Source organism: Leucoraja erinacea, chromosome 32 (assembly GCF_028641065.1).
Source record: "Leucoraja erinacea ecotype New England chromosome 32, Leri_hhj_1, whole genome shotgun sequence".
NCBI lineage: Eukaryota > Metazoa > Chordata > Chondrichthyes > Rajiformes > Rajidae > Leucoraja > Leucoraja erinaceus.
The window spans coordinates 7,014,247-7,034,887 of NC_073408.1; the positions used below are offsets into that span (position 1 = coordinate 7,014,247).

Here is a 20,641-nt window from a genome sequence, read left to right on the forward strand (position 1 = left end):
CTTCCATCAATCCCAGTTCTCACATAGAGAGTTTTCAGCCCAGTCCAAAGACAGAACTCAAAAAAAGCTTTACAAGCCAAACCAGGATGAACTTCATTTTACTACAATGCAAAATAGCTAAGTGCACGTTTTTGAAAAATCCCAAATGGAATGTCACACAGTCCTTATTAAGTAAATCACTTCTGAATTGTTTCCTTGGCTCGAGCAGCTTGCTTATATCAGTGCCATTGTAGACGCAGAAAGCTGCAGACTAAAGAGTCCCCTGACAATCGTGAAATCCAACTGACACCTGTGGTCTGAATTAATTGAAGTAAAATGTCCGGTTTATAAGGAGAGGAAAAGACCCGATTTGAAGCATCTGCTAACATTCCTGCATTCCAACTCAGTCAATTTGAGTAAAAAATATGTTCCCTTGCTATTAAATGTCAAAAACTCTGCAAGGACTGGCCTATCTATTTAAATGCTAGCATATGGCAGTAAACACACATTCTTCGCTGGTCATATTTTATACTTGCACTATGTAAAACAAGATCCAATAGTCTAATTTAAAAAATCATGACCATTTTTCTCTCCTCAGACTGAGCTATGTAGAATTTATATGCTTTTTTTTGGTTCATTTTTGGAATGTCAACATCGCTAGAAAGACCATCGTTCATGGTCTATCCCTTATTGCTCCTGGACAGAAGTGGGCCACTGTCAAGGCAAGTCAGGTTCATTGTCAGAGACACAGGTATGGTGAGGGACAGGTATAATGAAAATTGTGCTTGCAGCAGCATCACATGAACACAGTCTTAGACAACACACAAAAACTGAAATTGTGTTTCCCAGAAGAATTTGGTATTAGTATTTAATGAAAAACACAATTAGAAACCCCCATGTAGGGGAAGACATCGTCTGTAGTGTTCCATTGTCATGGTAGGATTAGGGTTGTGCAGGTGAGTTCAACAACCTCATGATTGCAGGAGAATAGCTGTTCCTGAATCTGATGTGGTGGGACTTCAGGCTTCTGTACCTCCTGCCTGATGGTAGCGGTGAGAAGAGGACATGGTCCTGATGGTGGGGATCCCTGATGATAGAAGCTACCTTCTATATGAGGAAGTGCCTCATTTAGATGCGTTAGATGGTGGGGAGGGCTGTGCTCATGATGGGCCAGGCTGAGTCCACCACTGTCTCACAGGTCTGTGAGCTGAAATTTCCATACCAGGTCATGATGCAATCATTCCTGATACTTTCTACAAGTTCATTGGGAGTATCCAGTGACATATCGAATCACTGACAGGATTTCGAGTGTTCTAAATTTCTAGTACTCTTTGTATAAATGTTAACATTTACCCCACATGTCCCTGTGCTAGTTATGACCACTTTATCTGAACTCCCCCAACATTATTTTTATAAATGGCATGAATTAACTATGTCTTTCTTTTTTTTTAACAAGTTTGATAAACTTCATGACTAATATTTTACTAGTTCTGGTTTTATTTTATCTGCTGAATTTTAAATCAATTTCAAATTCACAAAATGCCATGCTGGGATATGAACACACATTCCCAGGTCTATTAGTGCTGGCCTCTGGATTATTCATTTAGTAACATTAGCACTGCACTCCCCTACACTAGTGTGCAGATTCAAACCGCAAGAGTGTTGGCTTTCTTAATGTTTGTAGAGCCAGTAGTCTCATATTTTTTTGTTTCCTTTGGGAGACATTAAAGAGTGTATAACATTACAGAAATATGCTTTTCACTTTTCCTGTGTGTATAAAATGCTTCCCTCTCATGTCCAGTTATAATACAATTGACGTATGTGAAATTAATGTGTACATATACGGTTGCACAAGAGAAAAGGCTAAACAGATTGCCAAACTTTCAAATTTGTGCTAAAACTTTTACTTTTCAATTGGTTATGGAAAGGACAGTATTGTGCGCTAATTTCTGGAGAGTTACAACAGTAAAAATTGTTCAGAGGGAAGAGATTTATATATTTACACGCTAATGGGGATGTATAGAATAACTTCATAGTAATGAAAAAAGCTTAACAATTTAGTTGGCAGCAATGAGTAACCTAAATTGATGTTTAAATATAATTTATCACACCAACGTAAACGATTCTTTTTCAGTGTTCTCTGAGAACGTTCTTTGACTGTCTCCATTGTCATTACATCCTGCAGGTGCTGTTGAGATATGACTTTGCAATATAATTTGCCTCAATCCAATACATCTACTTGGAGACACAAGAAACTATAGATGCTGGTTTACAAAAAAGAAATAACTCAACGGGTCAGGCAGCGTCTGTGGAGGGAATGGACAGACGATATTTCGGGTTGGGACCCTTCTTCAGATTCCCATAGCAACTGTCTCCTCACCCGATCACAGATATTCTCCCTGCCTTTTCACCACTCTCCTTGCCATTTAAATGTAAAACTAACCTATTATCTCTTTTTCTTCTACTTGAAACTTGTTTCAGTTTCTGAAGAGGCTGCCAATCTCCCAAATGTTTGCAGCATTTTCTGTTACCATTGGATTAGCACCGGCATGCATGAAGCTTTTGGTGGTGACCAAAGGAAGTGATTTTGAACAAATTTTAATTCCTCTGTCATTTGTAACTTTGCATTGCCCCTCTTTAGGTCCCGTGCATACATTGATCTGAAGATCTATCCTGGACCTACCACATTGATGCATCATGAAGAAAGCCCATCAACGCTACCACTTTCTTAGAAGATTGAGGAGATTCAGGCTGCCAACAGATATTGTCTTGAACTTAAAAGGTGTACAGTAGGGAGCATATTGACTGGTTGCTTCACGGTTCGGCAACTCGAATGCCCAGGAACGAAGGAGATTGCAAAAAGTGGTGAGTACTGCCGAGTCCATCATGGGTACTGGCATCTTACCACCATCAAAGCGATCTATAGGAGGTGCAGCCTAAAATGTAGCCAGCATCATCAAGGACCTACAGCACCCTGGCCATGCTCTCATTTCACTACTTGCATCGGGAAGAAGGTATAGGTTTCCATGGAGAACATGGATAGGTGATAATTCGGGTCAGGATCCTTCATTTCCTTGGAAGTTGTTTAGAAACATTTTTCAGAGATGGACCATCTCTTTTGTCCAGAAACTCGTTCTGGTGTTGAGTCAGTAAAGCTGTTGGACAACGGTTGTGAATAAAATTGATCAGAGTATCTGACACTCATCTTCAAAGCTTTATTTATAGAACTTTAATGCACAATATACACCATAAACTATAACTCTATTACAAAATCTGACCACATTGTTCTCCATACAGCAATGCATTTTCAGGGTAAGTCATGAAAGTACAGACACATCTCAGCTGATCCTAACTGTTGCCATCTGCATGGTTTTCATCAGCAGTCAGGTAATCACCTGTGTAGCATTCTGCTCCATTTTCCTTTCAATTAACTTCATTGGGTAGAGTGTAAAATGTGTGAGTAACTTACATTGGGGGAATGGTTAAAACTGGCTCCGTCACTCCAAGGCTAGTGGGAGACAATGTTTCATAGTTGACAAGTTCACAATTCTTAGAAGCGGCAGGCTTGAGTTTTACAACTGGGAACTCTGACTAGACACTTAACTTTTGAGACAATTAATAGCTATAATTGAACATGCTCTGCATATTTATGCAAACATACACGATACCCATGGTTACCCAATAATATCCTGATGCAACACAGTAGCATCTAACTGACGTGTCACTTTGGAAAAACAGAAATCTTAAAATAGCAGCTTGCGCATCTGTCAGTGTGGATGTCCATTATGTTCAACCTGCGTCATGCTAGTGGGTTCCACTGTAAAGCACTTCAGCTTCTCATCAACTGCGATGAACTTCAGCATTAGCATCATGCTTTTAAATTCTATTTAAAGCTACTTTGAAGCCTGGTCTATCTTCTTTTCAAGCACGAGTCAATTTCTTCTTTTTATTCCTTTACCCACAAAACTACAATAAGTCTAAGCCTAGTGCATGGATTTCAATGTTCCACAGATAAGATTCAATTGAGTATTCACTCTTCATTTTACAAACACAGCAACCCTTTGCTTCAAGATGGTGGCAGCGGTGAATGGAGGAAAGGGGTGCTGTCGACGAAAGGGCTTAGAGCTCACCTCCCCCGCCCTCAGAAGCGCTCTGGGTGTTCTGAGATCGGTTGCAGGAGACCCCTGAGACACAAAGGCTGGCTGAATGAGACAAGGGACGACGTGCTCGGATCGTTGCGTTGGTGAGGTGGGCCGTTGGAGACCCTGCAGCAGCCTGGGGCTTGATAAAATCGAGTGCTGCTCCAAATGGTCCAATGCATGAACTGGAAACGGCCTGCAAAGGCACGGAGTGGCGGTGGAGGACACCAGCAAAATCGCCGGGCCAGGTCAGGCCAGGTCGACCCTGCAGTGTCGCCACCAGGACATTGGGTCTTTATGGCCAGGTTAAGACTCTATCATTTGTAGCTACTTTGAACTTGAAGGGTGCAAGATGGCTCTGAAAATGTGGTGACTCTTGTGTACTGCCTCAACAAAATCTACTATTCTTACACTCTTGTACTTGAGCATAATTGTGCCTATGTATCATATTATTTTTACTGAATTGTATGCAAAAAAAGAATTTCACTGTACCCACGCACATGTAACAATAAAATACCATTGAACCATTGAATTGAGAATGGGAAAGAGAATGCAACAAGCAATACAGATTATTTGGGCCAAACCTGCCCTTAATCCAATTATGTCTGGCTCCTGCTGCTTTTCACATTAATCATATAAAGCTTATGATTAGCTGCACTGATATATGAAACTACTTCTTGTTGAGATCAACCTTAGGGACTACATATATAAGGAGTAACAACTCTTGTACCACCTTAATAGCTAGAACAGGTTGTTCCCTGAAAGAGGTTTAGACATTTAGTCTTTTATTAATAATTAATCCTCCAGCTCAGAAAATTTACGGCTGTATCTGACTATGCATGAGTGATGAAAAGGTCTGGAAAGGCTAGGAATTAGGAAATGGAGCAGGTGAGAATCTGGGGGAGACAGGGTCAACTTGAATTTCCTGAGTTTGGGTACGTGGATTTATTGTGCATGGGAGTCCCAGTTGTGTCTATTGGGGTATTATTGTGAAAGAGAACTAAATTTCCACAATTTGGAATGTGTGTTTCTTTACAAGCACGAAACCCCTGGATTTAGCACGTGCTTAAGATCCCAGAAGAAGCTTACAGGAATTGGTAGTCTAGCTCCATAACTGTTTGGTTATTCAACATAACACTTAAATTAAGCAAAACTCTCAAAGTCTGCTCTGTTTCTAAAGAAAATGGCAGGCACAGTTAGGTAGAGGAAAATGATGAACAGAGAATTTAATGGAAGGTGCAACTTTGTATTTGTGCTTTGATTCTGTTCCTTATTTCAGTCTATGTCCATAGAAGACAGACCTTCATACAAGCTAAAAAGACAATGTTTAATATCTAATGCAGAATGGGTTGAGGCATCTTTTCTATTTTCAAGATAATTCAGTTTGCATTCAGTAACACCCAACAATTCACCACCACAGCAGATGGACATAGCAGCAGATGGAAGAGAGGGACAAGATCAAATAGTTACAGCACTGTGTTTTATCCTGACAGGAAGCATATCTTGCTCTGTATTAGTTATTATTTACAAATGTGAATCTTGGAATGAGGAAACTACAGCACAGGTTGATAAATAATTAAACTGCATTAGAATAATAATTGAGACGGAAAATACAATTTTTCTTATACACTTTTAAAAGCCGCTAATTAAATATCAAATTCACAGAAACATTGCAAATGCTCAAAACGTATAATAAAAATGTTAACTGCTGTAGACACTCAGCAGTCAGACTGTGGAGAAAGGACACTGAATGGAAACATTAATGGTGCTGCTGAGTATTTCCAGCATTGCCATTTCACATCAGTTACACACCTGCAAGCAGTGGTTCTCATACTACAGCTTCTCTCAATGGCCAAACATGCGCGTTGCTCAAACGATTCAACAAATTAAAAAATATGACAATTAAATAGGTCGCCTCTGAACAACTATATCTGGATTAAAACAAAGCTAAGATTGGTGACTTCTGTTCTATCCGAGGCCAAACTGTGACAGACAACAAGGAATAGCTCTTAGTCACCATGTTGTACTAAGTATGGATTGCAGCTTCACATTTTTTTCTTTTTGCTTCAGTCATAATTTTTAAAATCCTTCAATGAGTTCCCCAGCTAAAGGTGCAGCGGAAACCCATTTAACATGAAAAGAGAATGTCTTCCACATTTGTGTAATCGAAATAAAATAATTCTGAAGAATTTCATGGACTTGGTACCCTAAAAAGTGCTAAACAGTAAGTGCACATTGTGCTAGTATTTCTGTTTTAGGCAGTGCTTTTTGTAGATAAAAAGTTGCCAGTACGCACGATTAACAAACATGTGTGTCACATGACTGGAAAACAAAAATAATGACGTTTGACTTCTTAAGAGATACTTTATACCAGCATGTACCATTGCAGAAAAAGCACTGGTTTTAGGAATGTTTGAATAAATATTTTAAATTAGTGCATTTATGGGGTCTGGTCTTGGCAGCACAACCATAATAAAGCAGCTTAGTCATTTACGTGGATGAAATGTGAGAACGAATGATTAAGAAGACTGCTGTGTACACCTACCTCCGAGGTGTTGGCATCTGATGAATGTAAATCCATTTAAAACTCACCTATTTGAGTCGTGTTAGTTTTAACAGTATTGCACGTTAAACGTTACAATGATCTTGATTTCTCTGTACACATTCTATCCACTGAAGAAGGCCAAATACAGTGTAAAATAACCCTTCCAGATCTTCTCTGATGAACAAAGCTGAGCGCAGTGCCAGATAATTTCTAACATGCATTACATTTTCAATAAATAGCTCATTATTTAGTGCATTCATTTTACTATGAAACTAATGTTGAAATGTAAAGAATTTAGACTCAGAATTGATCTTGCATCCACTTGTGCAAAACAACCTTTATCTGATCTCTTTTCACAACATCCCAGCAATATTCTTGAGATACACTTCCCTTGTATTCAGTTGATGGGTGGAGATGGTTCTTGGCTATATAAGAGAGAAAAAGCTATAAGTCAATCCAGAAAAAAACAACTTTATTCCGTTGTTGATAAATAAATACCACTTTACAATTCTGGACACATTTCACAGGTTTTAAACTTAAATAGCCTTTAAACTGGAGATGTTGGCCAAGAAATTTATTTCAATGATATGCAAGAAAATAATTATTTGATTACAAATTGGAATGTAACCATAACATAGCTTGCAGGTACAACTGTTTTTTCTACTAATGGATTCATGGCTGAAAAATTGTTGATGTGCCTCTTCCAAACTGCTAATGTGAAGTAAAATTAGAATAGACATTTGGAATTTATTATACAATAGGCCTGAAACGTCGTCTGTCCATTCCATCCACAGATGCTACCTAACCTGCTGAGTTCCCCCAGCTATTTTGTGTTTTGCTGAAGATTTCAGCATCTTCAGATTTAGTTTATTCATGATAGTCAAAATGACTGGCATTGACATTAGAACATCAGAGAAGCAAAATGCCAATGAGAATATTTGCTAGATCGGCCACTTACCTCATCCCAGCATTTTCTCTGAGCTTCCTGAAGCCGAGGTCAATAGAGACTTTTGGAACTCCTCGTTGGAAGCTTCTGGGATTAGGAAGTCAAGCAGGAGATCCCACATGCAGTAGACCAGATGTCTATTAATGGAGAATGTGCAATGATTGCAGAGTTACAACAAGAATTAGGCAACATGATCATAAAGGAATAGAGATATTCTCAAAACAGCTTTCTGGATAAGCATTGTGAAGTTGTGCTGCAAATACAGAGCTGCAGGTAACATGACCTTGGGTGTGAAGGCAAGAATGTGGGAAGAAACCGGAGTACCTGGGGTAACCCACATGGCCAGAGGACAAAAGTGCAAACTCTGAACATCTACTACCTGGTCAGAACTGACAGTCTGGTTTTCGCCCAAATTCCAAAGACATGCCATGTGGCAACAGCGCCAACCATTGTGCCACTGCGCTCCTCTGTGTTCCTTCACCTTAGATCTAGAGTCCAGGTTGTGGTTACACATGACATCTAGAAGATGCAAAACGCAATCTAACCCACTGTGGTACATTTTAGTTTCGCAGAATTTGAGATGTCCCTCAGGCACTGAGTTGAAATTTTAAAAATCCAGCAATACCCACAGAGAGTCTCGAAATGTGTTCGTCTTTGAGAACTCTCAAAAAAAAGAAACAATCATTATTTCTGAACGCTGTACACAATGCCCTCAAAGGCTTAGGAACAAAAGGCAGCTTTACACCATATGGTAGTTAGACTGAAGGCAGAGGTGTGTTTGAAATCTTGACAGTTCTTTGAATGTAGCTGAATTTCAATTTTAGTCCAAATAAAAGCTTTAGGTATTTTTGATTAAAATGCAATACGGTGACTGGAATCGTGTGCCAAATACTTGCTGTAAATGACGTCCAACTCCAATTTAATTGGCATTTGGATCGCCTTCCTGGAGGCAGTGGATGCAATCCAATAAAAATGTTAAATGACTTTAAGCATGAACGCAATCTATATACACATATACCATTTATTTATGTGGAAAAACCACTACATCTTCTACTGATTTATTTATACACTGATATCTACCCAGCAATGTGGAACATTGCCCAGGTACATCCTGTTCACAAACATCAAATCTGGTTAATGTCTACCCAATCAATTGACTTTCAGTCATGGGTAAAATGATGGATGATGTTTTCAACCTTCTTTCAGGTAGCACGTATTCACACCAGGCTTCCAAACCTTATGGCCTATTCCAAACCCTGTTATGGAATACCAGACAGACAAATGGAAAGATTCAAGGATGTGTTCAAAACCTCCTTGTGAAAATGACCTCTGTAATTCCCCTGTGCTTGACCACTCAACGTGAAGAAGGATCATGTGTGATAGCATTGAGAACCCTGACACCACAGCAGCCATACATAAATGACAGGAGTGCATCACCTCATAAACCACTCATCCTGCCCAAAGCACCTTCTTCATCATATGTACCAGCTCAGAGTCATTCAGGAATAGCTTCTTCCCCACAGCCATCAGGCTATTAAACTGAACTCAAACAAAGCTCTGATCGTTAAATAGCCCATTGCACTTTATCTGTTTATTTATGTGTGTATATATATATATTCAATGGTATATGGTCACACTGATCTGTTCTGTTCTGTATTTAGTTATGCCTACTATGTTCTGTTGTGCTGAAGCAAAGCAAGAATTTCATTGTCCTATCTGGGACACATGACAATAAACACTTTGAATCTTGAAACCAATGGTAGTGGGCACCTTAAAACACTACCATATGCAGTTCACAACCTCTCCAAGCAGCACACCAACCAGACCTGGAAATATATTGTTGTTCCTTCATCATCGCTGGAACTTCCTATCTGATAGCATTATTAAAATATAGTCACTAGAAGACAACTGACTACTCATCTTCACAAGACAATGAATGATAACCACATCTACTATATTAATTCTTTAAAACGGACCTTCTACCCAGCAGAATATCCTGAAGCACGTCACAGGACCATTATAAATGAATTTGAAACAAACCACAAAGTTTGATCGTGAGGTTTTCATAATAAGTGACGGAGGGAATACCAGAATGTAAGACCTGGTAACTGAAGACATAATTATCAATGGTAATCACATATGGAAATGACAACAGAATAAAGGACTGACAAATATTACAAAATGAGTGAGAGGTAAGAATATATAAAGAGACTTTAAAACAAACATGCAAATTTTAACATTAACATGTTGTTTAACATTGAGTCAAATAAGGTCAGCAAGCACATGGATGGTGATTGAATTGGAGTAGGGCAGAGGCAGCAGTGTCTTAGATTATCTGAAATTTACAGAAAGTGGAACAGGGCATTGGAACAGTCAAACCTTGGCAGGAAAAGCATGGATCAGTCGCAGCTGACCTTTGGTTGAGGCAAAGTCAGGCAGTATTATATTAGTGTCTTTGTGATGGCAAAGATAAATTGATGGCAAAGATAAATAGTTGAGGCTCAAACTAGGGTCAAATATGACCGAGGATTCAATCGATCTGGTTCAATGAAAGGGAGAGAATCAGCGAGGGAGCAGAGCTTGAAAATATGAAATTAATTAGAAGTAAGTAAGCTAGTGTGTCAACATCAGTTATAGTGAAGGCATAACAATCAAAGACTATTTATCTTGCAGTAGATTATCTTTTAAAAAGAAGCATCTTTGACCCTTGGCATCAATATTTATGGAATAACACAATTTGGCTTCATTCTCAATGTCAACCAGGCTGTGGTGGATGAGAAATCAATGGACCCTTACACATTTTGCTTATGGTCTCTGATAGATCAAAACTTCCCTGTCAGAAATCAGGCATTAGCTTTAAAAATAAAAGGTATATTTTATGTTCTTTATGCTCAATAGTATTTTATCCATTACTTACTCTGTAATACAAGTTGAATAAGTGATAAAAACATGCACCACAGGAGAATACTCAAAATTATTTCCATTCACTAGTTGTGGCCAGTGCACTATTATAGCTTTCGGAAACCAACTTTACAACTTCCCATCAAGAAACACTAAAACAACTAATATTTCTATTATTAACACTATAGAACAGCAGAGGAATAGACCTTTCAGTCCACCAGTCATGTTTATTTCAACCATAATGCTAAACTAAACTAATCAAATCCACCTGCACATAATCAGTATCCCTCCTTCCCATGCCTGTTCATGCGCCTGTCCAAATGTCTCATAAATGTCACTTTCGTATCTGCTTTCACTACCCCACCCCCCCCCGGCAGCTTGTTCCAGCGCCTACTGTTTGTGTAAATAAAAATTTACCACGCACAGTCATAAAGCTGTACTGGTCCATTACAGGAAGGATATAGAGGCTTTGGTGAGGGTGCAGAACGGTACCAGAATAGTGTCTGGATTAGAGAGTATTAGCTATAAGGAGAGGTTGGACTAACTTTGATTGTTTTCTCTGGAGCGTTGGAGCCTATGGGGAAATCTGATAGAAGTACATAAAATTATGAGATATAAATAGGGGAGACAGTCAGATCCTTTTTGCCCAGCATGGAAATGTCAAAGACTAGAGGCATAGATTTAAGATGAGAGGTTTTTCCTTTCTTCTCCCCGCCCCCACCCCACCCCACCCCACCCTACGTCAGTCTGAAAAAGGGTTTCGGCTCAAAACATTGCCTATTTCCTTCGCTCCATAGATGCTGCTGCACCCGCCGAGTTTCTCCAGCACTTTTGAACAATGTAGTTCAGAACAAAACAACGTCCGATGTCCCTCGTGCAACCAGAACAGTTCGTAGTTCAGCATTCAATTGAAGTATGTATCGTTCAATAGCCTGGTGGTTGCAGGGAAGCTGCTCCATTTTTCGTAAGCTATGGACCTGAACCACAAAATCTCTCTGTACTTAAGGGGTCCAGCCGTTGACTATATATTTGCCTTCTTAAAGTGCAACACCTCACATTTGTCTGGTTTAAACTCCATCTGCCAATTTTCTTGTCATATCCAAATGATCAATATCCTGCTAAACTCTTTGGCAACCTTCTTCTCTATCCACCATTTTAATATGTCTTACTAATCAGCCCATCTACATTTTTATCCAAGTTTCCATAAATATCGCAAACAGTAGAAGTCCCAGCACTGATCTTTGTGGAACACCAACTCCAATCCTCCAGTCAAAGAAACACTCCTCCACCACCAACCTTGGCCATTATGGCCAAGGAAACTTTGAATATTAATAAAGAGAAACATGGTTTTCAACACTTTTAGTGAAAACATGTGGAAACTGGCTCGCATTGTCTGGAAGTATGAGTCAAACATCAAAAGTTGAGACTGAACAATCATTGTACTGTTACTGATTAGTTATATATGTATACTTTTGAAATCAACATTGGTATAAATCAATGTTGAACATCTTAAAATGTATTATGGTAGCTAAGTCCCCGAGACCCGATCAAGTGTGTCCAAGTACATTGCGAGAAGTTAGGGAAGTAATTGCGGGCACAATTAGAGATAGGCACAGGCAAGATGCCAGAAGATTGAAGGGTGGCGAATGTTGTGCCTTTATTTAGAAAGGCTGTAAGGAAAATCCTGGGCAATGACCCTTATAACTGGTGGGTGAGTTACTGGAGGGGATTCTCAGACACAGGAACTACATGCATTTGATTACATGCAACTACTGATTAGGGATAGTCAGCATCTCATTGTGAGTGGGAAATTGTCTCATCTATTTGAGTTTTTTGAGGAGGCGACAAAAATAAGATTGTCTACATGGACTTTAGCAAGACCTCCAACAAGGTACCTGATGGTAGGCTGGTCTGGAAGGTTAGATTGCATTGGATCCAGGACAAACCACCAACTGGATAGAAAATTGGTTTGAAGGCAGGACACAGCAGATGGTGGGAGAGGATTGTTTTTAAGGCAGGAAACCTGTAACAAATGGTGTGCCGCAAAGAGCAGCACTGGGTCCACTGTTGTCTGTTAGTTATATTAACAATTTGGATATTATGGTAGCATGGTTAGTAAGTTTATGGATGACACAAAAATTGTAAAATCATAAGGTATGGTGAAAACATAATACCTGGAACATGCTCCCATGGGTTGGTGGTGGAGGCAGATACAATAGTGGTGTTTAAGAGGCTTTTAGATAGGCATATGGAATATGCAGGATATGGATTATGTGCTGGCAAAGGAGTTTAGATAAATTGGCCTGTTCCTGTCCTGTGCTGTTCTGTTTTCTATGGTAGGTACTGGTGGGAGACATGTAGTCAGAGGAAGGTAAAGGGAGATAAAAGGTCGGGAGAAGTGCTAGAATTCAAGGTTGTTGGAATCCGCAACCTTTGAGGTCCGAAAGGAAAAGAAAATATAGTCAAGACTAAAGTGCAACTGCAAACCACACTAGATTTATGATAGACTGAGTCAGGATTTATCCTGGGACCTAGTTACCAACAAAGACCAAATTCCTAGACTTAATACTTGTTAATGCTGTTGGGTATGCATAAAGTGGGGAACTTGGGATTTCGATCCAAAATATTAGATCAAATTTGGCAATGAAAGTGTACATTTGGTATGCATTTCCTACCAATTTTTTGACGAAACCCTAAAAATCTGTTGCCTGCAGCCAGAGTCTCCCCAAGAAATGCACTATTTAAAGCAACATAAAATCATTCATGGTTTAGTTGGCTTGCTTAAATGCAATCCAGCATGTGGAAAATGTGTCAACTATACCTAAAGCGATTTCTAATCATTTTTTATAACATAATATATACAAAGGTTTTCCAATAAAAAGGTGACAAGTAAATGGCTCCAGATCTTTTCATTTGTATGAGATTTAAAAAAAGATGTTTTATGAGCTATGGGTCACTTGAAAAATATATCCTGCATTGCTTTCCAAGACTGAGCTACAAAGCAAGGCTTTTTTCCCTCATTTTCTAATCCCGTGAGATGCCACCATTGTGCTGATAGTACCTACTGGGAGCCAAAAAGGCTACAAAAAAATTAAATGCAGATTTCATTTGGTCTCATAAAGATTGGCAAAGTAGACAACATTGCTACCAAACATTTGGTTCAAGTTACGTACAGTAATTTTCAATCAATTTGATATTGACTGAATTCTAATTGCAGCTGAGACTGGGTTTTCTCAAGACTTCTGTACTGAGAGATTCTGCAGTCAATTTTCACCTTAAGCTTTCAGTATAGGAAGCAATATGAACATCCTCCCAATATCGCCAGTGGACATGTAAAGCATTTGATCTGTTACGCCTCAGTACATTCTATTAGAAAGGGATTGTGCATTTCCAAAGCTGTTGGGCAGCTTTGTTGCCTTAGAAAGGTGGAAAATCTGACACTTGCTCAGTTCATATGCTTGAAATCAACTGAGCAAATCTGAAGAAGTCAAGAGCACTTGTTAAAATATGAGGATTACGAGGAAGTAGTAAAAAGTTGATAATCAAACATATAAAACCATAAAACAACAAACACAGTTTTAAATCTTTGATTAATTGATTGATTCTCGCCATAGCGGGAGTACAGAGAAGGTTCACTAGATTGATTCCTGGGATGTCAGGACTTTCATATGAAGAAAGACTGGATAGACTCGGCTTGTACTCACTAGAATTTAGAAGATTGAGGGGGGATCTTATAGAAACTTACAAAATTCTTAAGGGGTTGGACAGGCTAGTTGCAGGATTGTTGGGGAAGTCCAGAACAAGGGGTCACAGTTTAAGGATAAGGGGGAAATCTTTTAGGACCGAGATGATGAAAACATTTTTCACACAGAGTGGTGAATCTGTGGAATTCTCTGCCACAGAAGGTAGTTGAGGCCAGTTCATTGGCTATATTTAAGAGGGAGTTAGATGTGGCCCTTGGGGCTAAAGGGATCAGGGGGTATGGAGAGAAGGCAGATACAGGATACTGAGTTGGATGATCAGCCATGATCATATTGAATGGCGGTGCAGGCTCGAAAGGCCGAATGGCCTACTCCGGCACCTAATTTCTATGTTTCTATGATTGGAAGATACAGCGTGGAAACAGGTCGAACGAACCCCAGGACCAAACCCACATGACCACAAGAACGTGCAAACTCTACATGGCCAGCACCTGATATCAAATTTTTGTCATTGTTAATAATTAATTTGTGCTTCGGGTGGCTGCTGCTTCAGTGAGTAAACAAAGTCACTACTCAATTTGCCCAGCTTACAGCCCAGTGGTACGAATATTGATTTATTTCACTTTAGGTAGCCACGGCATTCCCTCTCTCTCTATCCCTACCCTGCCCGTCGCACTAGCTTCTCGTTTTCACCCTACAAACAGCTAACAATTACCTGTTTTCTTTATCATCGTTACTTTTTTGCATATCTTTCATACATTGTTCCTTATCTCTCCACATCATCATCTATATCTCTCGTTTCACTCCCCATAACCAGTCTGAAGAACTGTCTCGTCCCGAAACGTCACCTATTCCTTTTCTCTAGAGGTGCTGCCTGTCCCGCTGAGTTATTCCAGCTTTTTGTGTCTATCTTCTGTGAGTAATAACCAATTCTGTTTCTTCAAAAGAGCAATGGACAGATTTTAGATGGAACACGAGGAGTTGAATCAGCTTTTAAAATGTTTGCATCACTACCGTTTCCACACTGATAACCTGGGCGATAGAGAAATTGAGAAGCTTCTATTATGTCATACGTTATTAAATGGATGATAAATTATGTGTGTTTACTGGTCATCACATCTGTAATGCACTTTAAATCCCAGTAAGATTGGAGCATACAGTAAGTGAAAAACATTATTTTCTCATTACTAATTATTCAAACATAAAAATACAGTAAAAGTGATCTACAAGGACATTGCCAAGAACAAATCTTGACTATTTCTGATAGATAAGTATTAGAGCAGGATTTGAGTTGTTGAGTGCATTTTTCTTGTTCAGCAATAGTTTTCATTAAACATACTAATCTAAGAATTTTCTTCTTACGAAGGTGAGCTCAACAAGGCATTTCAATTCAGAGTGGATTCTCAGTCTGGCAACTCAACCGAAGTACAAAACTGAACTTAGCAAATCTAAAGGTCTGTCGTGGACCAACCTGTTTATCACAGGATCCTGCAGAGATTCCAGAACTAGTTGCCAACTTTTCTCATAACCTTCTTCACCAAGAACCTCAGGAATCAGAGCTGTCAAAATAGAAGAAAACATGTTTAATCAAAAGGTATAGAACTAGTCATTAGTTAAGGTAACTTGGCTTCAAAAAATGTTCCCAGATACTGTATCTACCTTTCCTCCAATCTGTAAGACTTGGAGATCATTCGCGATGGGCTGTCCCTCAAGTAACATGCGATATCAAGTCCAATCACAGAACTATCCAGTGAAAATCAAGTTGCCTGCTCGACCATTCAACACAGCCCAGAAACGGGCCCTTTAGTCCATCATATTCATGCCAACCACTGCATGTATCTGTACAAATCCCATTTTCCCTTATTAGGTTGGTAGTTTTCCATACCTTGACTATTCTTACCACTCAAATTCCCCACCATCGCATTGATATTTTATTACAATAGAAGAGGCCGTTCTTTGCCCATTGATGACAGCTCTCAAAGTAATCCCATCAATCCTATTTATTCACTTATCTCACATGCCCATTAATTTCCCACACACTTGTGTTGAAAACCAGCAGTACCACTTGCTGCAGTAGAATCATAGAGTCATACAGCATTGAAACAGGCCCTTTGGCCCAATTTGCCCACACCAACCAACACGCCCCATCTACACTCATCCTTCATTTGGCGCATGTTAGTACACCTACCAGGTATCATCCTTTGGGTCACATTAAATAGCCTAGTCGTTTAATCGTATTATCACCAAAAATATGTGAAGCTGGGTACTCTGTGGCACAAAATACATCTCCTGCCTTCCAAAATTCTTCTGACATGTCAAGAATACAATGGAATACCCTCCATTGCCAGGATGAGTGCAGTTCCAACAACACTCAATGTGTTCATATCCAAGACTGCGGTCACTTGGTTGGGATCCAAAGACTACCATTTTCCAAATCCACTGCAACAGCTCAGCAAGGCATTGTTGACAATTTCAAAACCATGACCTCAGATACCCAGAAGGTGAAGGGAGCACTGCAGAGGAAAGCAACCACTTGCAAGCTCTCCATCAAGTTACACATTGTGACCTGCAAATTTATCACTTCTGGGTCAAGATCCTGGGAAGTCCATCCAACAGCATTGTGAGGGCACCTCACTGACCCTCTGCAGTAATTTGAAGGGGCACCACCTCAGTTTATCTGATGATTGGTAATAAACACTGACCTCACCGCTGGGGTGACCCCACCGCCCAAATTGTATAAAAAGTAAATCGCACAAACTACATCAATGTAAAATTCAAGTCTATGCATCAATAATTCAAGGATCATGACTGGAGTAAGGGAATACATTTCTTCATCTTCCCAGCCATCAATCCCAATCCTCAGTGCATAAATGAGTATCCTTCTCTTTCCAAGGTGGAGCAGAAACATTTTATTATTATAAAATCATAGTCATACAGTACAGAAGGAGGCCCTGCAACCTAACTCGTCCACGTAAATCAAAACTGGTATTTAAACTACAGGATTCAATAAAATAAATCAAGGTAGGCACAAAATGCTGGAGTAACTCAGCGAGACAGGCATCATCTCTGGCGAGAAGGAATGGGTGAAGTTTCAGGTCGAGACCCTTCTTCAGACTGATCTCAGGGAAGTGGGCGGGACAGGGATAGAATGTGGTCGGAGACAGTAAGACTGGTGAGAGAACTGGGACGAGGGAGGGGATGGAGAGAGAGGGAAAGCAAGGGCTATTTGAAGTTAGAGAAGTCAATGTTCATACCGCTGGGATGTAAGCTACCCAAGAAAAATATGAGGTGCAGTTCCTCCAATTTGCACTGGGACTCAGATTCAGATTCAATTTTAATTGTCATTATCAGTGTACAGTACAGAGAAAACGAAATGCATTTAGCATCTCCCTGGAAGAGCGACATAGCAAATGATTTGAATAAATAATAATAAGTGTCCGGGGGGGGTGGTGATTGGCAGTCACCGAGGTACGTTGTTGAGTAGAGTGACAGCCGCCGGGAAGAAGCTGTTCCTCGACCTGCTGGTTCGGCAACGGGGAGACCTGTAGCGCCTCCCGGATGGTAGGAGGGTAAACAGTCCATAGTTGGGGTGAGAGCAGTCCTTGGCGATGCTGAGCGCCCTCCGCAGACAACGCTTGCTTTGGACAGACTCAATGGGCAATTTTCACCACCCTCTGCAATGCCTTGAGGTCGGAGACAGAGCAGTTGCCATACCATACTGTGATGCAGTTGGTAAGGATGCTCTCGATGGTGCAGCGGTAGAAGTTCACCAGGATCTGAGGAGCTGAGGACTCACTTTGACAATGGAGGAGGCCCAGGACTGAAAGGCCAGATTGGGAATGGGAGGGGGAGTTAAAGTGCTGAGTAACCAGGAGATCAGGTAAGCTAAATCAGACTGAGCGGAGGTATGCAGCGAAACGATTGCCGAACCTGCACTTGCTCTTGCCGATATACAAAACAAATAAATCAAGGAGCAGCTGTAATAATTAAAATTATATTCCTTTGAGAAAAAGGAAATAATAGCTGTCAGCATTTGTTACTCATTTGATAAGCCACACTAATCAACAATGAGAATTTCCTTGAGAAGCCAATGTCATTCTAATCAGCAAGGTTCTGCCGAACATCGGGATTAAGAGTCGTAGAGTGATATAGTGTGGAAACAAGTCCTTCGGCCCAACTTGCCCACACCGGCCAACATGTCCCAGCTACACTAGTCACACCTGCCTGCGTTTGGTTCATATCCCTCCAAACCTGTCCTATGCATGTACCTATCTAACTGTTTCTTAAATGTTGGGATAGTCTGTGTCTCAATTACCTCCTCTGTCAGCTTGTTCCATATACCCACCACCCTTTTTGTGAAAATGTTACCCCTGAGATTACCATTACATTTTTTCCCCTTCACCTTAAACCTGTGTCCTCTGGTCCTCAATTCACCTGGTCTGGGCAAGAGACTCTGTGCATCTACTTGATCTATTCCTCTCATGATTTCTGACATAGATTCTAAAACGTGGCAGAGCCAGAACCAACACTAACCACAAAAAGGCCACAGAACAGTAAGTCTCTGTTATAGAAAGTGGCTTCATGCTGTGATATACAAAATCTCATTTTTCCCCTTCAGATATAAAAGACATATCTTAAACTGACATTTTTAAAAGGACGCTGAAGATTTTATTTTATTTAAGAAGTTAAAAAAAATTACACAGAATGCCATTGCATACAATTATGCCCCAATGCTAATATTCCCGATCGTCAGTGAAATTGATTACGTCTTGTAGAAATGAATTTGGAGGATTAACCTTTAGAATATGTGTTGCACAAAACAACCAACCCCTCTATTATTTAAGCAAATATTTTCAATTGGTTAGCAAATGTGTGAGACCCAATCAGTTATATAATATAGTAATAGAAAAGGAGGGCAAAGGAAGCTTCTAAATGCAATTATGAAATTTTGTTTTAGTTCAGTTTTAGAGATGTTTATTGCAATTTTTTGTTAGTTTGCCTAAATTCTTTCAAAATATTTTGACTAGAATAACTCCAATTGCAGAAAATAACTGCTGTTCAGAAGGATATGGAATCTATTTTGCAACCATTGTCACAGATGCAAGTCAATGATATTGCTTCATCTGTCACTTAGTCACTTCAGATTGAGCGAGAACCCTGACCTCCCTCGAAGTCCCCTGAATTATTCTCTAAAAGCTATGAATGTAATTCTTACTTGTAGGCACAAGTGCGCAAATTAATGCTACATTTATCAATGCAACAACTTTGATGGGACTTCAAAATAACAATTGCTCTGACACTCCATGAGACATGAAGGAGTGGGACATCAAAATAGCAAAACACAAAGAAGGAGAATGGAGTGAAGGAAAAGGAAAATGAATAATGTGCACTTCCATGTTGTCTTACAACCAAACAATACCTAGCAGTCATTATAGCTGAAAAACATGAACACTAATCAGCACACAGAGTTCCCGAAATGAACAGTAAAAAAAGCAGCCAAGTAACGTTCTAGAGTTATTGGTGAGATTAAAGTTGGGAAAATCACAAGGAAATTACTCTCACTCTTCTTCAAATTGCAGGAGGATCATTATTTTCATGTGAAACAGGACTTTTTTTTAAACATCACTGGGTTTGGTGCTCAGATCTCTGGAGTGCAACATGGACCCATAATTCAGACCCTGAGACTTTACAATTGAGCCAAGACTGCCACCTAAAGGCACTAAGCATGTACACATTTACTGTCTATTGCTTTAGCAAACAAAAATGCATAATTTAAAAGCCAAATTACATTGATAAGTTTGGATAATGGGGCATTGTTGGATAACAAAGAGTGAGCTTTATTATTAACAAGTGAATGCTGGAAGGCTAATACTTACAAGTTCAATCATTTAAGCCCTTCAAATCTTGAAAAAACAAAATAATATCTTAAAAGTGTTACAAAAAGCAGGCACTTTATAAAGTGATTTATAATGTGATTTATTGTATAAGATTAAGAAAAGCAGGCCTTCCAAAACAAATGATAAGCAGTGCTTGGAACTCAAGATATGTTTTGTCTAATTGTAAAAGTCTCTCCACAGCTAAATGAGGCAAATCATATTGCTGATGCTAAAGTATAAATGGTTTACATAACTGGAAACCAGCAGAGAGATATGAACTTAACCATAAAAGTGCATCTTGGCAGTTGTTTTAATAGATGGGATGCAGAATTGATGAAGCAGCCAAAAGTGGAACACTGGGTCAAATATTAATAGAATCTATAACCAAACGACATTTTGAAGATCACAGTACAACTTCTTTACACTGCCTCAACAAGGCAGAATTAATATATTTATTTGACCTGATTTATATTGTGCACAACATGCTAATGTTCTTTAGAAAGGAAGTCTAACAACTAAGCCAATGTCAGCTTAGACAGTTTTATGTACGTGGG

General features: G+C 39.6%; 1 protein-coding gene across 1 annotated transcript in view; it reads right to left on the reverse strand.

Moving 5' to 3' along the window:
* Positions 1-3,174: 3,174 nt before the first annotated feature.
* Positions 3,175-20,641, reverse strand: part of snx19b (sorting nexin 19b) — an 88,326-nt gene continuing 70,859 nt past the window's right edge. The window contains exons 10-12 of the mRNA XM_055660654.1: positions 15,683-15,770; positions 7,622-7,746; positions 3,175-7,088 (exon numbers count right to left, since the gene is read on the reverse strand). Coding sequence (XP_055516629.1) covers positions 7,623-7,746; positions 15,683-15,770 — 212 coding nt within the window. The 3' untranslated portion in view covers positions 3,175-7,088; position 7,622. The remainder of the gene's footprint in view (positions 7,089-7,621; positions 7,747-15,682; positions 15,771-20,641) is intronic.